The 10,474-nt window shown below is 44.0% G+C and overlaps 1 protein-coding gene across 1 annotated transcript; it reads left to right on the top strand.

The window, feature by feature from the left end:
- Positions 1-635: 635 nt before the first annotated feature.
- LOC142185472 (olfactory receptor 6F1-like) lies at positions 636-7,919 on the top strand. The gene is made up of 2 exons (XM_075260902.1): positions 636-704; positions 6,954-7,919. The coding sequence occupies exons 1-2, from the start codon at positions 636-638 to the stop codon at positions 7,917-7,919; spliced, it is 1,035 nt and encodes a 344-aa protein (XP_075117003.1).
- Positions 7,920-10,474: the final 2,555 nt, after the last annotated feature.

The following is a 10,474-nucleotide window of genomic DNA, read 5'->3' as shown; positions in this document are numbered from 1 at the left end:
AAAATAGAGATGAGCGAGTAGTACTCGATCGAGTAGGTATTCGATCGAGTACTACGGTATTCGAAATACTCGTACTCGATCGAGTACCACTCACTATTCGAATGTAAAAGTTCGATGCAGAACCAGCATTATTTGGCCGAATGCTGGTTCTGCATCTGTATAGCATTCGGCCAATCAATGCTGGTTCTTCTCCTACCTTTAGAAGTCTTCTCCGTGCAGCTTCCCCGCGGCGTCTTCCCCGCGGCGGCAGCGTCTTCCGGCTCTGAATTCATTTTGCCAGGCATCGGGCCTGGGCAGAGCCGACTGTGCATGTCCGCTTGTAGTGCGGTCTGCCCAGGCCCGATGCCTGGCAGAGTGAATGAAGAGCCGGAAGAGCCAGAAGACGCCACGGGGATACTGCAAGGAGAAGACTGCATGGTGGATCCAGCCCGACCCTCACTCGTGGACTTGGTAAGTATAATTTGATCGAACGTTGCCTACCCCTGAAACGAGCATTTTCTCCCCATAGACTATAATAGGGAACAGAGTCCCATGTGTCCACAGTAAAAGAAGGAAATACCAGTCAGCTGTAGCATCTTCACACATCAGCAATAGACACCAAAAATCATCTCCTTAAAGAAGAAGTCCACACTTCCATGCAGGTTTCTTCTTCAAGCTTTGTCTGCCGCATGGTGATCATGCTGTCCTTAGCTCGTGGGGGGATGGTAAGAGGCACATGTCCACACTGATCAGGGGAGCGAGTGCTATAGGGAAACCATGGGTGTTACCATGGGTATAATTGACATGTGTGTCCGCAGCATGTATTTTGCGTGGATGGGGCTTATCACTTTGCAGGGAGTGTAAAACACTGCAGTTATTTCCACCGTAGCCAAACTGCTGCGATTGCACATGGCCCTGGCCAAAAGCAGATTTTTATTTTGTTTCATTTTCTATATTTTCTATGTCTCTGGGTCAGTGAAAAACAGAAGATACACGGACATCACCAGTTTATTTTCAAAGATTCATAGACTTTTATTGATGCAACAGGGTCAGTGATAAAAGGCTTCTGTTGGTTTTTTTTGTGAAACATTTAAATAAACCCATTGAAATGAATGGCTACAACTGTGGATGCTATACCTGTGTGAAATACTGATGTGTGCATAAGGCATTAACCTACGTTTACATCTGCATTCTGTAAGCCGCTCAGGGAGTCGGCATGGGGACCCCCCAATCTGACTACCGAACACACTGGCAAACGGTGTGCAGTGAAAGCACACGGACCCCATAGACTATAATGGCTTCTGCGTGCTTTCCATGTGCTGCCCGCACAAATCATGCGGACATGAAAGTAGATCACAAAGTACTTTTCTGTCCATGTGTTCCATGCGGACACCACACAGAGAGCCCTTGGACCCCATTATACGGGTCCGTGGGGGTCCTTGTGCTTTCACTCCACACCGCTTGGCAATACCTTTGGTATTCTGTTCGGGGGGCTCCCCACGCGGACTCCCCGAATGGATTACCAAATGCAGATGAGAACGAGGTTACACTGTTACTGATGTTGTGGTACACACTGGGGCAAATTTATTAAGACTGGTGTATATTACGTTATGTCATGGGAATACCCCTTTAACATTTTAAAAGCAAAGCCCAAAAGACAAGTGCAGAATTGGGATTCTCATGAATAAATTCTCCTACAGTTCCTAAATACACTGCTCAAAAAAATAAAGGGAACACTTAAGAAACACAATGTAACTCCAAGTAACACCGATTGACAATGAATTTCACCTGCTGTTGTGCAAATGTAATAGACAACAGATGGAAATTATTGGCAATTATGGAGACACTCTCAATAAAGGAGGGGTCTGCAGGTGGGGACCACAGACCGCATCTCAGTACCAATGTTTTCTGGCTGATGTTTTGGCCACTTTTGAATGTTGGCTGTGCTTTCACACTTGTGGTAGCATGAGACAGACTCTACAACCCACACAAGTGGCTCAGGTAGTGCAGCTCATCCAGGATGGCAAATCATTGTGAGCTGTGGCAAGAAGGTTTGCTGTGTCTGTCAGCGTAGTGTTCAGAGGCTGGAGAGGCTACCAGGAGACAGGCCAGTACACCAGGAGACGTGGAGGGGGCCGTAGGAGGGCAACAACCCAGCAGCAGGACCGCTACCTCTGCCTTTGTGCAAGGAGGAACAGGAGGAGCACAGGCCAAGCCCTGCAAAATGACCTCCAGCAGGCCACAAATGTGCATGTGTCTGCACAAATGGTTAGAAACTGACTCCATGAAGATGGTATGAGGGCCTGACGTCAACAGATTGGGGTTGTTCTCACAGCCCAACACCGTGCAGGATGCTTGGCATTTGCCACAGGATTGGCAACTTCGCCACTGGCGCCCTGTGCTCTTCACAGATGACAGCAGGTTCACACTAAGCACATGTGACAGACGTGACATAGTTTGGAGACGCCGTGGAGAGCGATTTGCTGCCTGCAACATCTTTCAGCATGACCGGTTTGGCAGTGGGTCAGTAATGGTGTGAGGTGGCATTTCTTTGGAGGGCCGCACAGACCTCCATGTGCTCAACAGAGGTAGCCTGACTGCCATTAGGTACGGAGATGAGATCTTCAGACCTCTTGTGAGACCATATTCTGGTGCCGTTGGCTCTGGATTCCTCCTAACACAGGACAATGCCAGACCTCATGTGGCTGGAGTGTGTCAGCAGTTCCTGCAAGATGAGGGCATTGAAGCTATGGACTGTTCTCCAGACCTGAATCCGATTGAGCACATCTGGGGCATCATGTCTCACTCCATCCACCAACATCACGTTGCACCACAGACTGTCCAGGAGTTGGCAGATGCTTCAGTCCAGGTCTGGGAGGAGATCCCTCAGGAGTCCATCTGCACCTTCATCAGGAGAATATCCAGGCGTTGTAGGGAGGTCATACGGGTACATGGAGGCCACACACACTACTCAGCCTCATTGTGACATGTTTTAAGGACATTACATCAAAGTTGGATCAGCCTGTAGTGTGTTTTTCCACTTTAATTTTGGGGGGGGACTCCAAATCCAGACCTCCATTGGTTAATACATTTGATTTCCATTGATGATTTTTGTGTGATTTTGTTGTCATCACATTCAACTTTGTACAGTATTCAAGTATTCAATGAGAATATTTCATTCATTCAGCTCTAGGATGTGTTATTCGAGTGTCCCCTTTATATTTTTGAGCAGGGTACATCATATAGAACACTAATGGATAACACATATGGATTATTGCAGTAATCAGGATCCCCTCCCATGTGATATCGATGACCCAGTCTAAGGATAGGATAGGTCATCAATATCAAAAGTATCAATATCAAATATCAAAGTAAAGTTATAGAATATACTTTAATTTTCCAAGTTGCATCTGGCAGCGAGTTGACTTATTTTTAGGTATTCCCTAATTTCTTGCAATCAGTCCTGGGATTAATTAAAACGGTAAAATGTGAACGAAAGAAAAAATTCTGCAAATATTTAAATCCAGGCAATGAGTCTCTGTTCTGACTTTGATGAATCTTTTCAGAGGAGATGCTGTGGATATATCATCATTGTGAGAAGGCATGGTAAGGGTTTATATGTTATTCGCAATTAGAATTCCACAGTTAGCAATTAGGCATTGTTCACACTGTTAATTTCGTTCATGTTTTTAATGCATTTGTTTTGCCTCATTCAATCAAAGCATTTTAAGACCTGCTTGATTTTTTTTTTTAATTGCATGCATGTGAATCTGCGACAGGGGTTCATAATAAAGTTTCTAGCATGTGTACAGAGACTTACGTACATCGTTATATACACGGCTGAAACTAATCTGGTATCTGCAACAGCTGAAGATTGCTGCAATTCTATCTAGTAGGGACAATGAGCAATATACATCTATAGGGTGAACTTCTCTCCTGTTCAGGTACTATAAGGTAATGTCAAGGTAAATGTATCAGTCTGAAGACACAGGATTACCTGGACTGGATCCAACTGTAAGAAACCGTCATCTGTGATAAATATATTCCACAGCACTGTACAAAGTGTAGGGTGCAAGCACTGACAAAAAGATACATTACAGAGAAATAGTCAATTCACATAATGGGAGTGAGGGTCCTGTTCGCAAGAGTTTACAATCTATGAAATTTCACAGCTACATGATGAACATAATGATAGATAGATAGATAGATAGATAGATAGATAGATAGATAGATAGATAGATATCTTGATTGATAGATAGATGATAATGATAGATAGATAGATAGATAGATAGATAGATAGATAGATAGATAGATAGATAGATAGATAGATAGATAGATAGATAGATAGATAGATAGATAGGGGTCTATGACCAGCCGCAATAGTAATGTATAGAATCTCCCATAAAATAGTGAAAAAAAAGAAACTTAAAAAAATAAAGTAAATAAAAGTTCTAAATCACTCTCACTTTCCCTAGAATACATATAAAAGTAGAAAATGACTGTGACACACATACACATTAGGTATCCCTGTGTCTGAAAGTGCCCGGTCTACTGAATATAGGGGATCTGCAGTGCTCCTGTTCTGTCGGGAAGGGGTTAATAGGAGCACTGCAGATACCCTATAGTCAGCCAGGCTGAATGAAATGAAAAAAAAAAAAAACCAGTCCTCAAGCTCAGGGAAGGGGCAGACAGACAACCAAAACACCCCCTCCCCTTCCCCAGCATCTACTGCACCCAAAAACTCCGACCATTTTAATTTTTGAAATTCTCCAGTAGCTGCTGCATTTCCCCCCTCGGCTTATACTCGAGTCAATAAGTTTTCCCAGTTTTTTGTGGTAAAATTAGGGGCCTCAGCTTATATTCGGGTTGGCTTATACGCGAGTATATACGGTATATAAACTTCTGTACGACTATTACTTAGGTACTATTATTTGGGCACTGTATTACATTGTTATATGCGCACTATATGGCAGTATTATGTAAACATCTGTATCACTATTATTAAGGTACTATAGTATTATTTGGGCAATGTATTACATTATTATTATATGTGCACCATATGGCAGTATTATGGAAATTTCTGTATGACAGCTATTTAGGTATTATTATTATTATTTAGGCAATGTATTACTTTGTTATATGAGGACTCTATGGCATTATTATATAACTTGTGTATCACTACTACTTAGGTACTATTATTTAGGTAATATATTACATTGTTATTGGAGCACTTTATGGCAGTATGTATTTAAGCACACAGCCATGATTAGGCAATTTACAATATTTTTCCCACCATATCACACTGTTATTAGAGCCTTGTATAGAGATTTATTTTGTTACTATAAGGCATTGCTCTGTAGACTTTTTATGTTCTCTCCATATTGTTCAGAATACAGGGGCAATTGTCATTGTTCTCTTTACAGATACGTCCTTCCTCATCTTTCCTCGTAGCTCAGTATATTACAAAATGTGTGGTATGAGATGAGCAGCTTTAAAAAAAAAACACATGATTTTGTTGTATTCTGTCACAAGATCCTGTATGTGACAATGTATGGACGCCCAGAGAATCTGCTGTGAATTTCAGACTGTTAAGGGTTTTGTTACCATGTTGCAATGTGCATCATGAAAATTTGTCTTTATTCCAGCTAAGGTAAGGACGGACACACTAAAAAAGGGTTTTTTTTGCAAAATGTGAATAATAAAATATGTAAAAGAAAAAATATATATCCTTGTACCGTGTTAGCCAGTGTAACTTCACATAATAAAATATGGTGAATGTTCCCTTATATGTAGTAAATGCTATAGATTTCTGGTTTGCACTCAGTGGAGGAACTGCTGCCATAATACCCCTACCAATCCCTGCTCCTGACCACGGCCCTCTCCACTCACTCTCCAGCGGGTCCCACGTTTGCCATATCATATCACTTACTCTAAACAGTGATGGCAATGTGGTATAAAATGCATGGGTCCCCCTGAAGTACTGAAGAGAAAGCAGAAGGAGCCGTGGGCAGGAGCAGGGATCTGTAAGTAGGGCTGTGACAAGGGTATTTGTTGTGTAAACCTTGTGAGGATAAAAAAATACAGCCTTGTCATGTGACCAGGGGTAGATTATAATATGCGTGAAATATGAGAATGCCCAGGGCCCGAGGCTGTAGGGGGGCCCAGCTCCAAGTTACTGCATATTTCTCCCATTATAATTTGCCAAGACAGTCGATTACTGTGGTGGAGAATAGAAGTCTATTGGTGGTAAGTTTGTGTTGGGCAAACCTCCAAGATTCATCTTGCAAATATTCATGAGGGTCACCTGGCCTATTCATCAAACATAACAAACAGTGTTACTCACCTTCCCTGGGCTCTAGTGCGCCCACTTTGAGTCATCTCTGACCCCATCAATGATGTTAGCGAGGCTGGTGATTATTCCAGTCTTAATCGATTTGCCAAAATATGTTTTAGATTTATTTTTGTTTAAAATTTTTGTTCAAAATTAGAGATGAGCGAACACTGTTCGGATCAGCCGTTCCGAACAGCACGCTCCCATAGAAATGAATGGAAGCACCTGGCATGTACACTTTGCCGGCGGCCAGTCACCGTGCCAGGTGCTTCCATTCATTTCTATGGGAGCGTGCTGTTCGGAACGGCTGATCCGAACAGTGTTCGCTCATCTCTATTCAAAAGTTGACACACCTGAAAATCTATATAGTGAACATTTGATATCACTATAATAGTAGTGACATGCACAATGCAGGTAATATGTTATCTATACTGCCCGGGGAACAGCTTTGCATTTTACATAAAGTTAGAGAATACATTACATGTAATCTTGAAGTAGACCTGAACAATACAACCTGTCCTGCAAAAAACAAGTCCCGATAACTCTATATCAATGGGAAAATATAAAAGAATGACTGGCATGATGCACACTACAGTATATCCCCTATAAATGTTCTAATTTATGATTATTTTTGTCTTTGCAGATGGACATAATGAAAAACCATCAGAATAACCAGACAGTTGTAACTGAATTTATTCTTATCGGGTTTTCTGTTCTAGCAAAGACAAGATATTGCCTCTTCCTTCTTATATCGGCTGTTTATACGGCCACCATTGTAGCCAATGTCTTCATCATTGTCATAGTAAAAGCTGAGAAACGTCTTCACAAGCCCATGTACTTCTTCATCGGTTGTCTCTCCTTCCTTGAGCTTTGGTATCCATCAGTCACCGTGCCCAGATTAATAAGAGCTCTTAAAACAAAGAAGAAGTCAATTTCCTTCGCTGGTTGCATGGCACAATTTTATTTCCATTTTTCTCTTGGCGCAACCGAAATGCTTCTCCTGACAGTAATGGCGTATGATAGGTATGTGGCCATATGTAATCCTCTGCGGTATTTACTCATCATGAGCCCCAATATTTGTACAGTACTCATAATAGGGTCATGGGTTTGTGGCTTTATTGCATTTATTGGTCCTTGTTTTCAGCTCTCAATTCTATTGTTTTGTGAGAGTAATAGAATCGATCACTATTATTGTGATTTTGCCCCATTAATACGACTCTCCTGTTCGGACACAACAGGGGCAGAGAATGTATTTTTTTACGCCACGTTTTTCGTAACTGTGGGTTGTTTTCTTCTTACTATCATATCCTACATGTGTATCACCCGGACAATCATTAAGTGTCCTACTGCTTCGGGGAGGCGAAAGGGATTTTCTACCTTTGCCTCCCATTTGTTTGTGGTTATTCTCTTTTATGGTACAATTATTTTTATGTTTATCAGACCGGCCAAAGGAAACTTCCTTCACTTGAACAAGGTCGTCTCTGTCGTCCCTTCCATAGTGACCCCTCTTCTGAATCCCATCATCTATACTTTAAGGAACCAAGAAGTAAAGGAAGCTGTGATAACATTAGGTCAAAGAATAATGGCCGGCAAGTCGAGGAAGGCATAAAATATAATGCTCTAGTTAATAAAGATATGTGCAGTGCTGGAGCCCTAGGTTCGAATCTGACCAAAGACAACACCTGCAAGGAATTTGTATGTTCTCCTCGTGTTTGTGTGAGTTTTCTCCAAAAATCACACTGATAGGGAATGTAAATTGTGGACAGATATGGGACAGTGATTGACAGTGACGTCTGTAAAGTGCTGCAGATTATGATGGTACTATATAAGTAAGCAAAATAAATAAAAATATTGTAAGTAAAAAATAAAATAAAAAATTAGTCGGGACTAGAGATGAGCGAACACTAAAATGTTCGAGGTTCGAAATTCGATTCGAACAGCCGCTCAATGTTCGTGTGTTCGAACGGGTTTCGAACCCCATTATAGTCTATGGGGAACAGATACTCGTTAAGGGGGAAACCCAAATCCGTGTCTGGAGGGTCACCAAGTCCACTATGACACCCCAGGAAATGATGCCAACACCTCTGGAATGACACTGGGACAGCAGGGGAAGCATGCCTGGGGGCATCTAACACACCAAAGACCCTCTATTACCCCAACATCACTGCCTAACAACTACACACTTTCCACATTCAAAAAAACCTCTATCAAAGTGGGAAAATACCTGGAAACCTTCTTTACTCCCCAAATGGATGGACACAAACCCCAATTTAAGCTCAACAAACAGTAACAACCACCCCTTTAAATCACGTTCCCCATGACAACCACAAATGGAATAGGCAATGGGAATTCCAAAAGCCCTCACCCTTAACTGTCATTTTGAGTGTGTGTGTGTGTGTGTGTGTGTGTGTGTGTGTGTGTGTGTGTGTGTGTGTGTGTGTGTGATGTGGTAAGACCTTCCAAAATTCACTTTTCTAGCCCTTAACATGAGCCCTTCCAAACAAAGTTACATGACCTTAAGCTGAGCTACCAGCAGAGATTGAGGCCCTTGGCATGAGTAGAGCCTTGCACCAGCAGTGTTTTTGGCACTTAGGGTGAGTTGAGCCTTGTACCAGCGTGTGTCCCTTAACATCAGGCGGGCCCTAAGTTCTGCGCTTTGCACAAAAGTTCCACATTAACTAGGCTGAATGGTACAAAGATTAGTAGGCCCGAGAACCAGGAACAGGTCTTGCAATGGCTGTCGGATAACGCTTAAAGCACATTGTCCACCAGCCAGTCAGCCTCTACCTCCTCTTACCCAACAGTCTTGTCCTCCTTCCACCCAAAATTCCCAATCTTCTCAGAACAATAACCCCAACTGTCCCTGCTCCCCAGAGCTGTTCTCCCTTCCTTTGACTGTACCGCAACCTGCCCCTCCATTTCGCGATTCCACGGACCTAACAGACGAGTATCTGTGTCCAGATGCTCAAACACTAGAGTCTCCTCCATTCCATCTCCGGTCGATTTGGTGGCGGATGACCAGCAACCCACCCTCATCGACGACGATGAGACGCAGTTGCTGTCAGGGCAGCCAGTTGACATGCGCATTGTGCAGGAGGAGGAGGCGAGACAGGAGTTGGAAGAGGAGGTGGTGGACGACGAGGACACCGACCCCACCTGGACAAGGCAGATGTCAAGCTGGGAAAGTAGTGTGGATGTTGAGGCAGGTGCAGCACCAAAAAGGGTAGCTAGAGGCAGAGACATGTCCAGAGGCAGAGGTCAGCTGCTTTGCCGAAGCCAGGCCAGACCCGGAATGTCCGAAGATGTTCGCTTTTGTACCCAGCCCAGAAAAACTCCCCCATCGAGGGCACGTTTCTTGAAGGTGTAGAGTTTTTTCAAGGAATGCGCCGAGGACAGATATAGTGTCGTCTACACAATTTGCCTCTCGAAATCGAGTAGGGGCCCTGAGAAGAGCAACCTGTCCACCACTTCAATGCACCGTCATTTGGAATCCAAGCAATGGAATCAGTGGCAGGCAGCAACGGCAGGACAAACGTCGCCCGCCGTTCATGCCACTGCCTCTGCTCACAGTGCTGGCGATGCACTCCAGAGGACGAGCCAGGACATCACTTCATCTGCCTCCGCCACTTTGTTGACTTCTCCCTCATCCTCCCCTGTTTCTGTCTTATCTCCTTCTCCTGCACCATCAAAGGCACCATCAGGCGCTTCTTTACAACAACCCACCATCTCTCAGACATTGGAGCGCCGGCAGAAATACACTGCTAACCACCCACCCACGCAAGCCTAGAACGCCAACATCGCTAAACTGCTGGCCCAGGAGAGGTTGGCGTTCCGGCTTGTTGAAACTCCCGCCTTCCCGGACCTGATGGCAACTGTGGCACCTCACTATGCCGTCCCTAGCCGTCTCAACTTCTCCCGGTGTGGCGTCCCCGCCTTGCACCAGCACGTGTCACTCAACATCAGGTGGGCCCTTAGTTCCGCGCTTTGCTGCAAGGTCCACTTGACCACCGACACTTGGACAAGCGCCTGTGGTCAGGGATGCTGCAGTGCTTATCTTTAATGACAGGCAGGGTGAATGTGGTGGAGTCTGTTCCCCGGGTGCAAACTGGGGTGGCCTATCTCCTCTCCCAGGCCAAAATTCATGGCAGGAGTAGACTGAAACCC

Source organism: Leptodactylus fuscus, chromosome 11 (assembly GCF_031893055.1).
Source record: "Leptodactylus fuscus isolate aLepFus1 chromosome 11, aLepFus1.hap2, whole genome shotgun sequence".
Taxonomy (NCBI): domain Eukaryota; kingdom Metazoa; phylum Chordata; class Amphibia; order Anura; family Leptodactylidae; genus Leptodactylus; species Leptodactylus fuscus.
Note: the sequence above shows the minus strand (reverse complement) of the source record. Positions and strands in the feature narration are given on the sequence as shown.

Excerpts from the sequence above, each read along its gene's own strand:
- LOC142185472 (XM_075260902.1), top strand. The coding sequence starts at position 636 with ATGCAGGTTTCTTCTTCAAGCTTTGTCTGCCGCATGGTGATCATGCTG. Across the intron at positions 705-6,953 it reads CCTTAGCTCGTGGGGGGATG|ATGGACATAATGAAAAACCA; the intron begins GTAAGAGGCACA and ends TTGTCTTTGCAG.